Source organism: Theobroma cacao, chromosome 2, assembly GCF_053813885.1.
Source record: "Theobroma cacao isolate CCN51 chromosome 2, ASM5381388v1, whole genome shotgun sequence".
Lineage (NCBI taxonomy): Eukaryota > Viridiplantae > Streptophyta > Magnoliopsida > Malvales > Malvaceae > Theobroma > Theobroma cacao.
The window spans coordinates 49313703-49333395 of NC_142640.1; the positions used below are offsets into that span (position 1 = coordinate 49313703).

At 37.1% G+C, this 19693-nt stretch overlaps 3 protein-coding genes and 1 long non-coding RNA gene across 6 annotated transcripts; 2 read left to right on the forward strand and 2 right to left on the reverse strand.

Annotated features, from left to right (window-relative positions):
• Positions 1–94: 94 nt before the first annotated feature.
• LOC18610283 (ELM2 domain protein) lies at positions 95–3335 on the forward strand. Of its 2 annotated transcripts, XM_007045851.3 has the most exons (4): positions 95–648; positions 756–799; positions 1335–1486; positions 1575–3335. In XM_007045851.3, exons 3-4 carry the CDS (start codon positions 1342–1344, stop codon positions 3011–3013), a joined length of 1584 nt encoding a protein of 527 aa, XP_007045913.3. In that variant the 5' UTR covers positions 95–648; positions 756–799; positions 1335–1341; the 3' UTR covers positions 3014–3335. The 2 variants fall into 2 exon arrangements, with proteins under 2 accessions (XP_007045913.3, XP_017971049.2); XM_018115560.2 differs by having other exon boundaries at positions 95–799; positions 1578–3335.
• Positions 3336–5495: 2160 nt separating this feature from the next.
• LOC18610284 (C2H2-like zinc finger protein) lies at positions 5496–7949 on the forward strand. The gene is made up of 2 exons (XM_088804063.1): positions 5496–5921; positions 6036–7949. Exon 2 carries the CDS (start codon positions 6059–6061, stop codon positions 7661–7663), a length of 1605 nt encoding a protein of 534 aa, XP_088660189.1. The 5' UTR covers positions 5496–5921; positions 6036–6058; the 3' UTR covers positions 7664–7949.
• Positions 7950–10964: 3015 nt separating this feature from the next.
• LOC148764385 (uncharacterized) lies at positions 10965–12489 on the reverse strand. Its single transcript, XR_016024649.1, has 2 exons — positions 11355–12489; positions 10965–11240 (listed from the first exon to the last, which is right to left on the reverse strand). It is a non-coding gene; the product is annotated as an uncharacterized LOC148764385 (long non-coding RNA).
• Positions 12490–12942: 453 nt separating this feature from the next.
• On the reverse strand, positions 12943–18310 carry WRKY57 (WRKY DNA-binding protein 57). 2 transcript variants are annotated; one of them, XM_007045854.3, is made up of 4 exons: positions 17556–18310; positions 15990–16133; positions 14951–15326; positions 12943–13272 (listed from the first exon to the last, which is right to left on the reverse strand). In XM_007045854.3, exons 1-3 carry the CDS (start codon positions 17960–17962, stop codon positions 14963–14965), a joined length of 915 nt encoding a protein of 304 aa, XP_007045916.3. In that variant the 5' UTR covers positions 17963–18310; the 3' UTR covers positions 12943–13272; positions 14951–14962. The 2 variants fall into 2 exon arrangements, with proteins under 2 accessions (XP_007045916.3, XP_007045917.3); XM_007045855.3 differs by having other exon boundaries at positions 12943–13263; positions 17556–18309.
• Between the last annotated feature and the right edge of the window lie 1383 nt (positions 18311–19693).

Here is a 19693-nt window from a genome sequence, read left to right on the forward strand (position 1 = left end):
TTTAGGGAATTTCAGTGAGAACCGGACCGGTCTAGCTTATATTTGGGGTATATAAAAATTAACCCAATCCGGGTTTCTCAATTGGACCGCCTCGTGTACAAAAGGCCCCCGAACCGTATCCTCTCTTCCCCTTATCGCCTCTTTACACTCTCCTTTCTCGATCCCCAAATTAACATCGAAATCGATCTCTGATTTTCTTCTAATTTCTTCCTCTAATCTGTAAATCACGTAAATATCTTGTCAATTCTCGTTCTTCTCGTTCGTTCCATCTCTCTTTCTATACCAGCCGTTGATTTATCGCGTTTCTAGGGTTAGGGTTCTTCGATCTCCTCGATCGAGCCCCTTTTGTCCCTCGGTATCTGCTGGATTTTAGTTTTCTCTTCGATTTATGTTGATTTCCTTCTTTGATTTGGTCCAATTTTGTCCGATTGTTCTCGATTCGTTTTCTTTTTAGGCTTTAGATTCGCTCGCTTCGTTAGGGTTCGTCTGTTTCTGTAAATTTTTGAGGGTTTTGGTTATCAACGTTGCGGCGTGGTTGTTTCGAGGAGTTTTGCACCGTGATTGTTTCGTTTCCTTGGCGAATTGGGAATTTAGGGTTAGGGTTTCTTTATAAATTTAGGGCTTCCCCCAGTAGTCAAATTAATAAGGGTAATCGTCTCTCTCTATCGTGAAATTAATTTTAGTGTCTAATTAAGTGCTATTCCTATCTCAATTAAGGGTTCTAGGGCTTTTAATTTGTCCCCGGTTTTTTTCAGCTCCTTTTCAGTAGTTAAAAGTTTCAGTTCAACTCAATTTAGAGGTAATTGACTCTCTATAATTTAAATTTATTATTCTTGTCATTTTTAAGTGGTTAATACACTAATTCTCGCTTTTATCTATCATAATTGTTGATTTATGAACCTTGTTAGCTCACCATGGAAAATGAAATTAGTTAGCTATAAAGGGCATAATACCTTTCTTTTTAGTTTTTTCCCTGTATAGTGAAATGCATGTGCATTATAATTAATTTTGATGTTTATTGTCAATGACTTTTTAATCTTAGCAAACTATTTTTGTTTGAAGCCACTATATTAAACTGAACAAGTTGTTTAATGGAATGGTGCTCGCAAGCACTGTTACATTTCTACTTTTTTAGTCTAAATGAGTTTGAGACTAACTGTCATGTTTATTGCTTGTGTTAAGTGCGCTTTGGCGTATAGCCTAATCTCTAAGGTGCTCTTTTTTTTGGAGGGAGTCTGCTATTGCATGTATAGTACGTTTTACTATGTGTCACTGTGCATTACCTACTAAGCTGTTGAGTACCTTCTCTTCATAATTAATTGCTCGTCCCACAGGTTGTAAATGGGATTTAAGCGTCCTTTTGATGATGAGGAGCTGCAGGAACTTCCTTTCAAGAATCTGAGACAGTTTGACTATAGCAACAAGATGACTCAGTTTGCTGATACTTTTCCTCGTAGTAATACTCCTCAGAAACCTCATATTTCAGGTAATATATTTTTTTGCATTTTTTTATGTGAATGATTCATATTCTACTGCATGGTTTTAATATTGGGTGATCTTCCTATGTGACACAGCAGAAGTTGAGGATGGATTTCGTAAATACCAATGGGATGAAGTATTTGAAACTGATGCTCTTAATGATGTTACACATTTCGTTGACAAGGATTTTGAGACTAGTGCTCCCTTGTCTTTGGTCACGAGCCCTTCTAGTGAGGAAGATACAGGTACTGGGGCAGCAGCTATTTTACCTGTTTCTCCAGAATATTTTGACTTTGATTTGCCTCGAAGAACATTTGCTCCTGTTGAGGATGCCTATTCTTTATTTTTGGATCGGTCTCCTCGAAGACAAGTTCTGCTTGGACCAAATCATCAAGCCAATGTTCCATCGTGGGGTAGGCACGTAAAGAAGTATGAGTTTGCTCAGAGTGATGCATCAGACAGCACTGATAATGACAAAGAAGAGATGATGATGGGGACATGTGTCATTCCAATGCCTGAGTCATATTTGTCTGCTAACAACAGTGGCAAAGTTGGTGCTGGCAGAACTGACTGTAGCTGCCTGGATAGGGGCTCTTTGAGATGTGTGCAACAGCATGTCATGGAGGCACGGGAAAGACTACGAAAATCCCTTGGGCATGAAAAATTTGTGAAGTTGGGGTTTTATGACATGGGAGAGGATGTAGCATATAAATGGAGTGAAGAAGATGAAGAGATATTTCGTGAGGTTGTTTACTCAAATCCTTCATCATTAGGTAAGAAGTTTTGGAAGGACCTGTCAGTGGTGTTCCCATCACGATCCAAGAGGGAGCTTGTCAGCTATTATTTCAATGTCTTCATCCTTCAGAGACGAGCTGTTCAGAATAGATCCAGTATGCTGGACATTGACAGCGATGATGATGAATGGCATGGAAGTCAACAGGCTTATGAAGTTCAAGATTCAGATGAAGATGAAGACTCAGCTATTGAGTCTCTTGCTGATCAGGAAGATCTGGCAAATCGTGAAGGGGAGTGTCTTCAAGATGATGATGATGATGATGATGATGATGATGAAAGTGATGTTGGAGATGGTAGCTGTGCTCTGACAAGAGAGGATTATGGTGTAAATCATTTGTTAGAAGGACATGTTGCCAAGTCATTTGATGAGAGCAGGTTTGATCCCTGTTTTCAACAAACAAACAAGGTTTCGGGAATAGGGGAGGATTTCAATGTTCAAGATGACTCATGCATGTCTTTTGAGTTTCAGCCAAACATGGTTGACTCTCTTAGTGTGATTGACACAAAGGCCAATTCACATGTTAATGGAGTGAAGACTGACAATTGTTTGCGGGGTAGATTAGATGGGTCTAGTGATCTGGCTCACCATGTGTATTTATTTGATTCTTGTGATACGAAAATCTGGGACACAAGGTATCCTACTGCTCCAACAAAAGGTATTGATCTCCAGCCCACATGCAACATTATTGAAGAGATTTTTGGACAAGATACTCGGGACAACAAGACGAGAATTGAATGAGCATCAGATAGTGTCTCTTCGGAAAGTCCTGAACCACTCCCTGAGGGAGGGCTAAGATTTTGGTTTTTGACCTCTTTTTTTTACTTTTTTTCCCTGTAAATCCATTTTTCCAATGTATTTTGCTGCAGCATGTTAAAAGAGCTCTTAATGGGATCTTTCTGCTTTTGTAAATTGCACAGCAGTACAACACTCTTACCTCTTCTTTAGGGTCCAAGGTAGTCTTTTCTTGGATTTTGGGGCTGAAAATTGTTTGAATCTTTCTGTGGATAAGTAACTCAGATCGAATGGCATTGACTTGTATACAGATACTGCTGATAGCTTATACCTGGCTTTTGTATAGATTTATTAACCAAACAATACATTTATGAGAGGCTTTCATGTTCTGTTTTATTCTTCTATACTTTATTTTTTATAAAAGAGAACAAAGGTTGAGGATGGTTCTTGTGTTGTGGTGATCTTCATGTCTTGGTTGTGTTCATGAACGGGTATTGAACTGGTTATAACTAGGCACTGCAGCTTGTTAAACCTTTCCTTATTCTGACTGGTTAAACTGTAACCCCAAAGCAGCTGACTTAATAAGTTCATCGTAGAAGGAAGCTCCAAGCTCTGGCTTCGGTGACAGCTGACTTATACCATCCCCATGGGACATAAAACAGAGACAGAAGCCCAGGCTTGCCCAATAAAAACCTGGTGAGCTTTGGTTTTCAACCCTATGCATTGCCATTGCGTGCAAAATGGGGATAGTGGTGTTGTGTCAAACTGAGTCAGTCAAAAGATATTACTAGGAAAACAACAAAATTAGAATTTAGACATTTCCTAGTCTTCTGAAATCATCCATCAGCGGCACCAAGCCAATACATTCATAGTCATGCCTTCCAAACTGACCACACTTTCCATTGGCCTCATTATCAGTGGAATCCTCTTTCTTATCTCCAAAGTCAAGCTTTCAAAGAGGGTGTTTGACTTTTAAAACCTGTGAAAATTTCTAACTCGGTTTTGACCCATTTCTGTCATCTCCCAATATGATCATATCAGTCACTCCAAAGAATAAAACCGAAAGAAAAAAAATGAACCTAATGCTCCTTCTGTCACCTTGAATCCAACCCCAAGTATTATTATAATCCAATGTGAAAGAAATCTACAACTTGGTAAAAAGGCCAAGAAAAAGGCAAAATTCTCCTCTCTCTCTCTCTCTCTCTCTCTCTCTCTCTCTCTGTCTCTCTTTAATTTCTCTCGCCACCTTTAAAAAGGGTCGAAAGGGATGGTTTAAAATGAGACTTCCATGATCAAACTTTTAGCTATTACTCCCACACCTTGTTGCGGAGCTTAGGCAGAGCAATCAATGGTTGGTCCAGGGGGTGAGCGTCTTAATGAAAAATTTAAACAAGTAGAAACCAAGTCAAGGAAGTTGCATTGCACGACAGACACGGGGAGGGGGTCGAGAGTACTAAATAAAGAAAAGATGAAAATGGATTGTGACATGACATTTGAGACCAATACAAAGGGGATGGCCTTGACTTGATCTTGGATGGGTTATGTTCTGGTAAATTATTATTATTATTATTATTTATTTTTTATATTTAGGGCCTGGCTGAGAAATTGCAGTCTGATATTCTCAAGTGGACTACATTGGGGTTTTTTTTGTTTTTTTTAAGAGTTTGGTGCGATATGGCACAGCTGAGGACAGTATGGTTTCAAAGTACAACATTCCCACTACTCTCCAAACTTTGGATTATCAATTTTCTTCATGGGGTACATAACTTGGGGCAATCATTTTACTATCAAATTTTTCTTTTTCTAGCAAGATATCCCTATTCTTGAATGGATGACAGTCTTTTGGCATTTGGCTTAAGTTAGCCATAATAGATAATGGAAGACAATCAATAGTGATGGCCATGATTTAATGTCTAATGCCTCTCCAATATTATGATGCACAGCCAATTTTTCAATCCAAGATATGCCCCCCTCAAAATTTTTGGAATTTTTAATAATGTCAAAGGTAGCAAAAACATAGAATACCCAACATATAATAGTGCTTAAAAAATGGAAGAAAATTAAAAGAAAAAAAAAAGAAGAGGAGAGAATGGAGAAGAGAGAATAAAGAAAAATGGAAGGGGGGGGAAGGGGGGGCCAGCCACAGTGTAACATCTTTTGCATATACAATGATCCCTTTTAGTGGGGGCGAATGGAGGAAGCTGAAAGCCAAATAACGGTTGGAGATTCTGACCTTTCACTTGTGTGAGCTTGCAAGCAAGACAAAGTAAGGCATAGTTTGGATGTTGCAGCAGCAGCAGGTTCAGTTTTGGTTATGTTGCAATGTAATCAATTTATCTAGTACTCCTCAGTCGTTGGGATCATAAAAAAAAAATAGAAAAGATACCCAGAAATCGTGACCGTCCAATCCATCACCGAACGGTTCTCATTTGAGTACACGTGCTGCCTATCTTTTCTTCCCTTTTTAATCTTTTGCTTCCATGCATGGAATTCTCCTCCAACTACAACACAAAAACAAAGGGGGAGAGAGAGAGAGAGAGAGAGAGAGAGAGAGAAAGAGTCATGGTTTTTGCTTTGATTGTTCTTCTTATACGCCTGTTCATCGCCATCATTAGCGACCCATTTTCTTGAAGTCTTGATTTTTTTCATTTCAAAAGCCATTAAAGTATTTTCTTTTCTTATCTCTGTGCAAAGATTGGAAGGTGTTGAGGTGAAAAAAAATGGGATTTAAAGAGTCTCTTTTCGTGGGTCGGATCTCTTTGTTGTACTTAAAACAAAGAACTGTCACATCTCAACTCCTGATTCTCGTCTGATCATCTCCACTGAAACAAAAGCAAGCAACTTTTTTGATCTGTTTTCTCTGCTTCTTGATCTGGATTTTGATTCTCGTTTCTCTGCTTCTTCACCATTCAAGGTGTCTTCTTGGTCACAGCAATAAGATCATTAAAAATGCAGTATTTTTGAAGATTTGGGGTAAGAAATGAGCTACTGATCCTGTTTGCTTTACTGGGTATTTTTTATTTTTCAGTGATCGACTTCCATTGATTTTTGATGGAACAAAATCAAGAGAAGAAATTTGTTTGCAAGTTTTGCCACAAGAGGTTTCCGTGTGGGAAGTCCTTAGGTGGTCACATAAGGACTCATATGAATAATGAGAATTCTGCTGTAGCAGAGGAAGGAGCAGCTGAACTCACCATAAACAAGCTTCTCTGCAGCAGTAACGCAAGGAACATCGAGAGAGCTGCTGAGCCTGAAGCTGGTGGCCAATCTGGTTATGTCCTTAGGGAGAACCCCAAGAAAACCAAGAGGTTTACTGATTCAGGCAACTCTTCTGTAGTCAAAGAGATGGTTTGTAAAGAATGTGGTAAGGGTTTCCAATCACTGAAAGCTCTTTGTGGTCACATGGCTTGTCACTCAGAGAAAGATAGGGTCTTTCAGAAGTTTGAGGATCATTCAGGTAATAGTGAGAAACAGAAGTTGATAATGGATAGTCAGTCAGATACTGAAACATCAGCTCCAAGTAGGAGGAGGAGATCCAAAAGAATAAGGTACAAGACAATTGGCGTTTACTCTAATAATTCAGTTTCTTTGGCAAATGGTTCTTCATCTGCATCAGAGATAGAGCAAGAACAAGAAGAGGTGGCGATGTGTTTGATGATGCTGTCAAGGGACGCTGGTTGTAAGAAAGGATTGAATTCAGTTGCCGACTCTTCAGATAACAATTCTGTCGTTTTGGAGGCTAAATCATCCTCTATTGATCTGAAGATTACTATTAAGAATGACACGAAATGTGTTTCTAATGGTGGTGACTTTTTGAAGATGAAAATGCCAAGAGACTGCAAGTTGAAATCTGCTAAGTCTGGTCCTTCTTCTGAGAATTCTGATTCTGGGTATTTTACGAACGGTCCCAAGAAGGTGGAATCAGATGTTTCTGTCGATGGGTTTCTCAGGAATGTTGGATTGAAGAAACTTAAGGTGGAGTCCGGATCTGGATTTGAAGACTTTGATGCAAAAATTGGGAAGAGTTCGAGTAATTTCAAATGTATGAAAGCAGAATTTCCAAAGGATTTGGTCAGTGAAGTGGGGGACAATCAAGCAGATAGAGCTTTGACTAAGTATGATTTAAGAAAAAGTGCCAAGAAAGATTATTACAGTCCTGAATTTTTGTGCAACAATTCTCCAAAGGGAAACAAATATGAGTGTTTGACCTGTAACAAGACCTTCGATTCCCACAGGGCTCTTGGAGGACACAGAGCAAGCCACACCAAGGTCAATGACTGCAGTGAGTCGATACATGAGAGCGGTGAAGATAGCTTAGCAAATGATTCTTTTCCAGTTCCAATGACTGATAGCAAAGTTACCAAGTCCTCCCATCATAACAAAAGCCTAAGTACTCCTCGTGGTTCCTCGGGCAATGCTGAGAAAAGATTGGGATCGAAGAAAAACAAAGGACATGAGTGCCCATTCTGCTTCAGGGTTTTCAAGTCAGGCCAAGCTTTAGGAGGTCACAAGAGGTCCCATTTTGTTGGAGGTTCTGAGGACAGAACAGTTGTGATCAAGCAAGACACAGCAGAGATGCCAGGTCTAATTGATCTCAACCTTCCTGCTCCTGTTGAGGAAGATGCAATGGGGAATGCTGGGTTCATGCCATGGTAGATTGGAAGCACCACAAGCATGATTCTTGCTAAATGAGGGAAAATTTTTGGGCATTGGTTCATCATGATGCAAGAGATTTTTTAAGAGTGTATAGACAAGTAAATTTATTTTCTATTTTCTGTTTTCCCTTGGCCTCAGATTCAAGTTGATCTTTGCTAAGGTAAATGTTTCCCCATCTGCTGCTTTTGAACTGTGAAGGGTAGGTTCTCTTGCATTTAAAAGTTGTTTCTTTTTTATTCATCTATATGTTCTTGGATTATATCTTCATTCTTACAACAATTTTCAATTCTTTGTCTATCTAGAGTACACCATTTTCCATGTTAAAAAGTGCTGTACAGCTCTGCTTTACTTCAAATCTGTCAAATAGCTTCTTCTGGGAAGCAAACTCGAAGGGCAAGCAGTGGCTTCTGTTTTTGAACTTACATGATAAAAACTTTTCACTTTAAATCTTTTGATATTGGCAATCATAGTTTGTCCTTGATATAACCCAATCTCACTGTTGCAGTGTAGCTTTAAAAGAATCAAGGACCACCTGCTTTATGGGGAAACATTAAAAATAAAGTGTCATTCTCCTGGAGTGGAAGAGAAGTTTCCTCTCAAAATTTTACATGCCCAAGAACTGTACACTCACATTCAATTGCTCCACACACCCATATTTATACCTGTAAGACAATCCAAGATGAACAGTTAAAAGTGCTTTTGTTTGTTCCCAACTCTCTTTGAAACATACTCTTTACTGCTCTTCTTTCTTTACAACAGAGGAAAGGAGGGGGAGAAAAAGGTTCTCCACCCACATTTCACATTTTGCTCAAATGACCTTGTTTATCACATTGTTCTTCTCCCATAGAATAAATCTTCAAGAATTTTTGGTCAACCCTAAGCCTGTAAAGTAGGCAGCTTACTTCACTTTGTTGCAATGGAAATGTTCCTTTTGTTGAGCTATTGAGAAAGTCCCCTTGGAATATATGGAGTGGTTGGACTTACTCTTGAGTTTGAAGACTTGTTTAGGAGATAATGAATTTTTTTGGAATTATGAGGAATCAAAGCCTGATGGTGCAGTGCAACTTTTTTTGTTATTCAAGAAGAAAATGTGGCTCCAAGGTGGTTGCATTGTCAACTACCATTAAACAAAACAAACCCCCCCGACCTCATTGTCTTGTGCATCTTGTGCTTCCTTTATCTCTCTCTGAATTTTGACAGAGTGGTAGAATTTTTATTATCTTTATTCCAGCACACCATGTCCCTTCTGTTTGTTGCTTATTATATTCTCTTATCCTTTGATTGTGTCTGCTTGAACACACAGAGAGAGAGAGAGAGAGCACTTTATAGTGTTACTTATTATAGCTTGGTGATGGGCTTTGATGGTCTCTTGTTGAATCATGCAGCTACTGATTGAGGCCATTGAAACTTTTGGGTTTCTATGGGAAGCTTCCTCTTTGTTCTGGGTTATGATCCAATCATAGAATGAGCCCATTGGGAAATGATAGAGATCCCAAATTGGAGCTCAAATGGTCATTACCAATTTGATAGAAACATGCTTTGCAGGGTTAAACCATCATCAATCTTCCATTATAAAAAAAGAGAGAGATGTATTTTGTTTTGAATATCTTAATTTTCAACTGATCCTATTTTTAGGTATATTTTGATTTTTTCAACTCAAATATCCGTCATCTCATGAATAGATAGGCGAGATTTGCGTATTAATAAATGTGAATAATTTACATTCGAAGAAAGAAATCCGTGTGAGGAATTACAATCACCCTCAATAATCTCCTAAAACTAGTCTTTTCAACTTCCTATAGTGATCTTAGGGTACTCCTTAACAAAATCCATCACTATAATTTGTCTACATCTATCTCGAATATCCATTTATAGTTATATAATAATCATGTTGTGATAAGGTCTAGTAGTTATTTCACCAAATCCTAATATATAATAATTCTTTTGATGCATAATCAAATCAACATAATATGCAAATAAACCTCAATTATATTTAATAATTCTCTTATAGAAAAACAATATTATGATAATGTTGCGTGCTATCCAGATAATGATTGACCTTAGTAATTACTAGATTTAATCTCTAATCTCTATCTAGGAAGTATAGCGAAGATATCATTACTTAAGTCAATTTGATCTTATCTTAATTTATTTGTGAATCTTATTTGTGCATTTGTTTTTTCGGATATAATTATATAAATATTATCTAATATGAGTGATGGAATTTCGGAAACTCCACGAGTCAATTTATATGATTACTACATGTTTATAAGATAACATTTAAAAAATTAATAAAAAAAATTAGTTACCAATATATATATATATTTTTTTACTTTGCCAAGCTACAATTAAGAAGTTATAGCGTACCACAAGAATGAGCAGTGAACTACTTTTTGGGGTTTGGCCTTCAAAAAGTGGAAGGGTTATGACTGGCTGAGGTTTAGGATTTGGGAAATGGGCCCTCTTGCTACTGACTGATGGTTCAGATTGTGGACCATAGAGATCCAAGCCCCCCTAATCATCAATCAACATGATTGGTGATGATCATCATGGGCTTTGTTTTTGCTGTGGGCCATTGTTGCTCCACTTTTTAAGTTTTGATATGGTTGAAGAAACTCTTCACCATACAAAGACCAAAACCCTAAGTACAATTTGGGGGCTGAAGCACTATCCTACCCGACAAGAAGAGAAAAAAGAAAGGGAGCCGAAGAGGAATTGACACCACCACTTGCAACTTTTGATACAAAATCTAGCCTATGACTGTGAAATCTTAATAATAATAATAATAATAATAATTCAAATGATTTTAATACTAATCTTCCATAATAAATCAAGTTTAAACCTTATTATATGTATACATTAGCATTAAAATCATTTGAATTATTATTTTGTCCTTAGCAAATTCTATGTGCTCCAACTTTTCAATGTTAATTTCATAAAAATCCATTTTGTTTAAAGAGTTTACATATAATGTATCATTAAATGTTAATATTATCAACGAGTTAAAATGTTCCCACTTGATTAATATATCAACGAGTTAAAATGTTGCCACTTGATTAATAAGTAAATTTAAAAACTAATAACCCTAAAAAATAAATACTCATAATTTTAAATATATTTTTGATAAATTGTTAATTTTTTACTTTACACATTTATGAAGTAATAGTGTATAATCACTATATACTTACCGTTCATAAATTATGAATTTTTTTATAAGTCAATTATTTATTTTTGATGAAAAAAATACTAATTGAGTGAAATATTGGATATTAAAAATTTTGATATAAATATTTGATATAAATTATATTAATTTATCATTAGTATAATTATTCAATGAAAATTGGGAGAGAGCAACTGGAGGGAGCGAGAGTCCACCGCATAAAAGTCCAACAAGTGCGAGTGACGCATAACAAACTTCACCTAACTGCCTAACTGCCACCCCGAGGAATCGGCAAAGAGAAAAACCAACGGAATCGCCGAGGGAATAAAAGATCGGGGATCCACCCCCGAACAAAGCGGCGAATAAAGCGCCACTTCCTCTGCCACCGCCATACCGATTTACCGTACGATGATCAGTCTGGGGAAAAGGGAGGGGACATGGGAAATGAGACGCGACACGTGTACGGTGAAGACGGGTCGGATAAGGGTCCGAAAACTACAACACTTGTTAAAAAGGACAGGGAATAATTACCTTCACGCGCGCCCATTGAATTCTCGACAACCACTGCTTCTTTCTCCTTTCCGTAAACAAGATTTCACCCTTTCGGGAAAAAAAATAATAATAATAATAATAAAAAAACTTCAATTATTTGTTTGAAATAAGGCACGTAAGTACATAATCATTCGGAGCCTTTCACTACTCAACTTTCCTATTCATCTACATATCCCTCGATAATAATCTTCAAGGATATACTCAGCCATTGATAATTATATCATCGATTGATAATTTGTTTAAACATGATTATGATTTATGAGAGTTTAAACCATTTGGACAAGATCGAGATTTACTATTGGTTCTTTGATCAGTATCCTATTCAAAGTGAGAAGAGTATATATATCTTTTTAATTTTTTTAAATGACAAGAGTTATCTCTTGATATGTAACTTCAGGCTCACATGTTGATATAAAAAAACAAACTTTGCATTATATTCAAGCTATCTTCATTAATTATAATGTGATTGTGATTGTAATATAATATTATATTATATTCATTTTTTTATTTATCAAATATCGTAATATAATTTTATAATTCACATTACGGAAAACATTAAAAAGATCTCACGGACCAAACACTCTCTTAAATTGCAAGTGTCTTGTTGGCAATAGGTAAAAAATGTTTACTATGTATCTATATAGAAAAAAGGGTGTAATTTACTATAGGGTACAAAGAAAAGGATTAAGTCTATCTTTCCTATCTAACCCTTGAAGATTTTACTTATATATTAAACAGTGTTTAAATGGATTTTAAGTTTTTCTTTTCAGCATGACCAGACGGCAGTCTTCGTATTCTAACAACTACCAATAGATACTGAGTTAAAAATGTTTTTAGCTGTTGGAGTTTAGTGGGTGGGCTAGACATGACAGGGAGAGGATACCTTGGATGAGCGTTACCTCGGAACATGGGGCTAACCGTACTGTTATATTCCTTGATGAATTCATGAAACTAATAAAATCCAAGAATTAATCGTTAATCCCACTATGGGTTTATGGTAAAGACAAAGAAGCTCACGTCCCATTAAAAAAAAAAAAGTCACCCATGGAGTCGTAACGTAACCCTAAAGAGAAAGGGTTAAAGAAAAGAAGGGTTGAGAAAGTGAACTGGGGGGGGGGGGGGGGGGGGGGGTGTAGATTAAAATAAAGGCGTTGTCGGCTGACTGCCTAACTCTGAAGCAACATTGAAAACCACGCAACTGAGCCACAAAAAACAAGTGGCCCAATTTACAGCTCCTTTTTCTTTCTTTCTTTCTTTTTTTTTCCTATTGGTATTATCGATTCCTGACAGTTCTCAGTCACGTACGAACCATGAAGAGCTAGCTAGCCTAAAGAGTGACCACCCAACAACACAAAAAAGAGAAAAAAGGAAAGCAGCAGAACAGATCCAAGATCCGGTTCTTTTCACATTTTTTTTCCTTTATATATATAATAATAAGGAAAAGTAGCAAGTACTAGTTTGGTTCTAGTCTATGAGAGAGATAGTGGACCAGTAGGGGAACCTATAGCGGCTCTAAACTCTCCTCGAAACGTAAAAATAGGGAATTTCATCAATATATTCACATGCATGGAGAACGATATATGATGATATTGATTAGAATTGAAGGCATCAGGTTAGATAAACCTGTTCATGAGAGAGAATGAACTCATGTGAGCAGCAATACCTGATTCATGTTAGTATAACATTGATATTTAAGGAGAGACGTTTGGGAGGGGCGATGTGGTGCAGTGAAAGAGGGTGAGCTCGTCCCAACGCATGTACATCTCCCAAATGGGTCTCTTACGGATTGTGTTTTCCGGTAACGAACTCACTTCTTGGAAAAAATTGCCCTTGGCTTTGGCTCTTCTGATATCCCGGAGATGGTCCTTAGAACCGATCACTGCCTTGCCTGTACACACTGAGAGAAAGGGTTACTATTATTTTATAAAGAAGATGAACATAAACAAAAGAAAAAACAGAAAAAAAAAAATTAAACAGCAAAAAACCCATAAACACTAGCTATGGCATATTACAGTATAATTGGATTCTGTCCTCTTTTATTTATGCTTTGTTCCAAACCGACAGGCGCCTGATATTTTACATAAGGCTAACATCTCAACCATATTCTATCCCTTGACATGCCAAAGAAAAGTTATCATTTTGTTACTACTAACTTTTTTATGCTTTCCTTCATCATTTCCTTACCCCCACAAGTGTTGAACAAAGACCTCCGTGCTTTTTGCTTTTCTTTTTGCTGATAAACAGGCATGTGGTTTTTATTCCCACATGGTCTATAAACCGAAAGCTCTATTTCCTCCTGTAATAATCGGTTGGCATAATCATGTTGACGATGATGGTATATAAAAGAAACCCTTACCTTTCCAGATCAGGCATATATATAACTACAGTATTGGTGCAATCCAGAAACACCCAAAATCAAGCAATGCTTAAAATTAGATTTAGATCCCATAAGCAAACATCTTAACACACCAAAACTAAAGTAATGGAAACCAATTTAACACTCAAACACAAGTAGCACCTGAACTTCTTCCACTTAACCATAAAAAAACCAACTTCCAAATCTCTTGCTGCTGCATATGGTTAATTAGGTAACATAAACGGTTTTTCAAATGTACTTTACTGGTAACCCTTTAGGCTCAACTTTGGTATAACTTTACTAAAGAGAACATCTAAAACATCAATCCAGAAAATTCTACTGGTTATTAAAAGTATTTTCACTACAACTAAAGTTGCAGTCTATCAAGCCCAAGTCTAGAAAGGAATTTCCAAATGCCTGATAAGCATAATTAAGGGGGCAGCATCAAGAGATAAGGCAGTCCACAAGCACTAAATCTGAAGTAATAGTAGCCAACAAAAACTAATGCACCTGACGTTAGTCATGATGTATTGCTGCTAGGAAACACGTATAGGAATCACAAGACTCTGGCCTACCATATCACTATTACATATCAGTATATCCTTCAACATTCAGGGTCGCATTCAGTCCAATATATATAAATACCTTTCAAAAAATAAAGTCCTATATATCATATATTAGCGCTCCGATACATTTAATTGTTCCAAGATAGATTAAGACTGGTCAACAAAAGAGCGTTTATATCTCTTGCTTGTGGGGTTTAATGTCAAGTATTATCCACAGTAGTCCGCTAGCTAGTAGCTAAGAAGGTCTAGTCCTGTCATGGACTCATGGGAGAGGCTGAATTATTGATCAATAACTAAGCTGATAACGAAACTAGTAAAATGCTCACTGCTTAAGCTATCCATATGCAGCCACCTGCTTGAAGAGAAAAAGGTGCATCTGCCTCACGCCGTTCATAATTGACCATTGGATTATAACATCCTGCTTAACTGATAGTTTTGGGTTAAAATAAAAAAAAAAGGTTTAAATACTGTAGTCCTCTCTCTCAACACCCCTCTCCCTCTCTCTCAACAGTCAACACTCAAGAAGCACACACGGAGAAGTGAACAAACACACAAGAAATTCATGCAGGTTAAATGTGTGAAGGAGTTACAGTATATGACGGCATTAAAGTAATTAAAAAATTCGATTTAGTTTCAGGAAGCTATATGCGTACCATTTTTCTTTCTCATCTGTTACGCATTCCAGGAGGCACAATATCCCCAAGTAACCCTTCATCTGTGGGAAGCTGAGGGGTTGGTTCTGGCAGCGCACGAGATCCTCCTACGTCAATGGGTACTTGGTGTGACTGTGTTATGCTTGGAGGAATTTCCCTATGTAACTGTACCCCTGGATAATAAAATTGTGAGATTGCAGGAGTCAATTGACCAGCAAAGGCAGCTTCGTGGCTGATGAGTCCACCACGGGGGAATCCGACACTGTGATGACAGTGTTGACCTTCATATGTAGTAATGACAGTGGTGGGATCTTCAGAGGAACGTTCTACCCTCTTCTTCACTGTGCATTTGCTATTTGTGCAGCGATAGTAGCTCCTGTAAAATATGTGGAGTCAAAATTTGCACAACATTCTTAATATTTTCCTTCCATTAATGAATTTAAGCATCATGATCATTCCTTTCTTTTTTTAAAAACCTACTTTGTAAATTCCTATTACCATGTGCTTTATGAATTTGACATTAGATAATACATGGATAGGTTCAATCTCACATAAAATATGACAAAAGCAAAATATTGATGCAGCTGAAAATTAAGAGTAAATGTTTAAGAAAATAGAGCGTCAAATAAAAAGAGGTGACCTAACATTCAGAGAAAATGCTAATCTGCCATAAAGTCCTAACAATCACATAGTCATGTCAACGTGCATTGAATGGTCACAGCATCAAACTTAAGAAAGTAAGTGGTTTAATATAATCAAAATTCAACTTTCGTTGAAGAAAGGTATTATTAACTCCAGTATAACCATTTGATTTAGGGTATCTTTAGTATATAAACTGATGGAATCTCCCCCTAGCAAAGAAGGTAAAACCCATACACAAACTCCTGGAAGGAAAGTTCACTATAATATTGAAAAGTGAATATGGTGTACAATGTTTTTCACTTTAAAGTTTTAAATTATTTAACAGAAACCAGGCACTGAATCAATTCAAAAAGTGGGTAACATGTCAGTTTTCTCTGATTTAGAAATGGCAACAGACCTAGGGTATGGACTATTTTTAACTGCCTTTTGTCCATATTTCCGCCACCGATAGCCATCTTCAAGATGATCAACTTCACTCTTGGTCACAAATGCAAATCTTGGCTGCCGGATTCGCTTTTGCCCCTTCTTCCTGACCTTACTCCTACAAAAATATCCCACCTACAATTATCACAATGGAAAACAAAATCCTAAAAATTAAGAATATATCATTAAGTTAATGCATGTTTCAATTTGCTACCAAGGTTTAAGGAAAGAGAACAGAAAGACTTAAAGACAGTTCCAAAGAAGAAACTAGAAGTATTAGGTGACAATTACTAGGATATATAATTTGTTTTCCTCAAAGAAGGGAAATCTTTCTAAAATAGGTAATACTAGTAAATGAAGAGCAGAAGAGTGCATATGTAAAAAGTCACCAAAATTAACAAATTGTGGTAAATTTTTTAGAAATTAAAACAACAGAAAAAGGAAGCTGCTATAATTAATATGTCAGGAAGTAGTCAAGCAAATTTCATTGTATATGCACTGAAAGATATTCAAAAGTGAGAACTGTGATTCTTGCAACTGCTTTAGTAGATATCTTCAATGTATATGAAGTACAATACTTGATTATTTCATATACTGCAACCATAAATGATGGTGATGAAATCCAACTAAGTAGATGCTACTAAATATGAAACCCAAACTTCCAGGGAACATATGCAATATGGAAATCCATTATTTTATGAGATATGTTGAATGCCCATTTATTGCAAAAGAGCATTTCATGAATTTAAATGCCTTTTATCAGTTTTTTTTTCAAGAATAATGCATGTCCAAAGCCAGTAAAGTAAGACTATGAAGTGCACTCCCAAGCTCCTAAACAATGGAAAACCCACCTCAGAAATGACACTAAAATCCCACCAACATGAGCAAATTGCAACTCCCATTATGGTTCTGGTAAATGGGAATGGTATTGCTTTATCTGAGGGAATGAATTTAGATCAAAAGACAGACTTCATAAAGAAATGGAAGATGTTTCCTAGATTATGTTACCAAAAGGGGGCTTTTCCGGGCAATATTCTCGCCTTATGCCTTTTATTAACGTAATTAAAACGTAAAAATGAGAACGGAAAGGAGCAAGGGAAGTAGTAAAAAAAAAAAGATTCCTCAAAGCACGCCATTTCCGCCGCAATAACGGCGGTGTTCAAGGCCACTTTTTATTTTTAACCCTATATTACCTTAATTGCACCTATTGTTTCTTAAAATTACAAAACTACCTACAACCCCCCCCCCCCCCCCCAACTTGCATGAATTTGACAGTTTCAGAGCGTACGGACGCCGAAAATTGCACCCGATCTCTCTCGCCCTTTTCCTTCCATACGGAAGGGAAGGCCCTCTATTTAAGCATGACTTTTGACACGGTTAGCTTTATTATAATCTGTCACTTTACCCACCGAAATTGTACTTTAATTACGATTCAGTCCCTCAAAATATCCAAAAAATTAAAGGAAAAAAAGGCATTTTTTTCATGACTTTTTTCTTAAAAAAAGTTCATCATTGGTGATGTGTGTTCACTACTACTCACGGTATCTCGGGCGGTTTCCCGCCGGAGCCCGTAGATTTCTCCGGCGGATCTTCGCTGGAGCTCGACGACACCGACGGATTCGATGTCGACACGTCAGCTGACCCGCTCAGATTCGTCGCCGTCCCCGAACCCGAACCAGCAGCAGCAGCAGCAGCTGCACCAGAGCTCTGTGAGCCGCTAAAGTTTCCCGCCAAATCAGGCCTGGTTGCGGTACGGTCGAGTTCACCGAACCGCTCAATCTCTTCAGCCTGGTCCGGTTGTAAATTCCAGCCAAACTCACTCAGTATACTGCTTTCCCTATCGAAGAAGTAATTGACGCTGTCGGAGACCGGGTCAGGTCCAGGCAGTGTCCAGCTCGAATCGGACGTAAACTCATTCCGTGGATCGGCCCCTTCTTTATCTTCCATCCTTCAAAAGCTTCAGCGAACAAAAGAAAAAAAAAAGAAGAAAAAGAAAATCAAGGATTCAAAGCATCCAAACAGAATCTAAAAGAAACGCGGAGAGAGAAGAAATAAAGAACAAAAAGGGAACAGCAACGGAGAGAGAGAGAGCGCTAGGGTTTGTTTCTGAGGGGCGCGTTTTAGAGTTGGGAAGGGACGCCTAGTTTTTGAAAGCTTTTTGTCCCGTCAATCCAAAGAGAGAGAGTGAGAGAGAGCTGAATAGAACGCGCGAGTAAGTAAGAGAGAGAGAGTAGAGAGGGGGAACAGAGGAAAGGATAAGTTAGAAAAATCGGCGTCAACCGAAAATAGTTACGGGAGGTTGATATTTAAGCAAGGGGAGGGAAGGGGGGAGAGGGAAGGGAGGGAAAGGGTATAGTGAGAGAGAGTGATGGTGTGTGGGCCCCACGCGCATGAATGAAAATAGAGAGATACTTTCCGACATGAGGGAGCACCATGTTTTTTTCCTCTCCAGTGACTCGTGTCTTGTTAATGGGATTTTTATTAAGGGGGGGAAGAGTTTGATTTTTTCCCCCCTTTTTTTTATTAATTTTCTTTTCTTTTTCAATTAATCCTTTTTTTTAAAAAAAAAATTTTTCTTTTAATTCTCCGATGGGTGTTTTCTCTTTTTCTTCTCAATAAGTTAGTTAGTTTTTATAAATTTTTTTCTCATTAAATACTTTTAACTCAAACGATATAATTTTTATTTATAAAATTAAAATCTATTTCATTTCTTTTCCATATAAAATCAGTGAAATTTTTGTCTAGTCCACATAAAGAGATTTAGAAGAGACTTAAACAGCATTGATTGAAGTCATTCATCCCTTAATTTTATACTAGTAAATGTTCCTCTTTCATTTTCTTATGTACACTATTTCTTTCCCTTTATATGATTAAAGATGACATTAAGAGTATCGACTTTAAAAAGTAATGATAGTTAAATTAACTCTGAATTAAACAAAAACAAAGTATGGGTTGACGTCTTAAATGAAAGTTAATTACATGAATTTTTTGAATTTTTTTTTTCCAATTGATCATTAATAAGTATTAATTAATTTTAAAAAATTAAAATATATTTAAACATGCGATATAATACGATGAGAGATATTCTCACTCGATAATATTGAATATTAGACTTTCCTTTCTTTCTTTCTAAAATGAAAGCATCCTATACTTTTTCATTTAGCAGTAAGATATGTAATTTGGCATTAGATTAAGAGATATTTAGTTTAAAAGAGAAGAAGAGAACTTTTGCACAAAGTAAGCAAGTGGCTCGAACCAGACACTTGTATTTTGCATAACGTTATAATAACAAGTGGTGGGCTCTTCCCTTCATGCCTTGACTGTCGACTAGACCATGGAAAACTTTGTTCACAGATTTGTGAACATTCTTGGGGCACATGGCCTTAAGGGCCATGACCAAACCCCTTCGAGAAAAAAAATAATGTCTTATAGTAGGACCCCTTGGCCATGGCTACACAATTATTTCTTCCTTCCTTTTTTTTTAAGGTTCAAGAAAGAACCCATATCACTTCGTAAACTTTAAATAGGTTTGGACCAGCTAGCTCTTGTACAAGAACCACATAAATTGGATGTGCCCAAGTCTTTTTCTTAGTAGGGAAAGGAAATTCTCTAACTAGTAGCATATGATCCACAAAAAATTACTCCACAACATGTAAAATTCAACCAAAAGTTAGCATT

Bases quoted from the DNA above. Each gene is read 5' to 3' on its own strand.
- WRKY57 (XM_007045854.3), bottom strand. From the start codon at position 17,962: ATGGAAGATAAAGAAGGGGCCGATCCACGGAATGAGTTTACGTCCGAT. The intron at 16,134-17,555 runs GTGAGTAGTAGT...ATATTTTTGTAG, and splicing joins GGGAAACCGCCCGAGATACC to GAGTAAGGTCAGGAAGAAGG. The intron at 15,327-15,989 runs GTCTGTTGCCAT...CATATTTTACAG, and splicing joins AAAAATAGTCCATACCCTAG to GAGCTACTATCGCTGCACAA.
- LOC18610284 (XM_088804063.1), top strand. From the start codon at position 6,059: ATGGAACAAAATCAAGAGAAGAAATTTGTTTGCAAGTTTTGCCACAAG.
- LOC18610283 (XM_007045851.3), top strand. From the start codon at position 1,342: ATGGGATTTAAGCGTCCTTTTGATGATGAGGAGCTGCAGGAACTTCCT. The intron at 1,487-1,574 runs GTAATATATTTT...TATGTGACACAG, and splicing joins TCAGAAACCTCATATTTCAG to CAGAAGTTGAGGATGGATTT.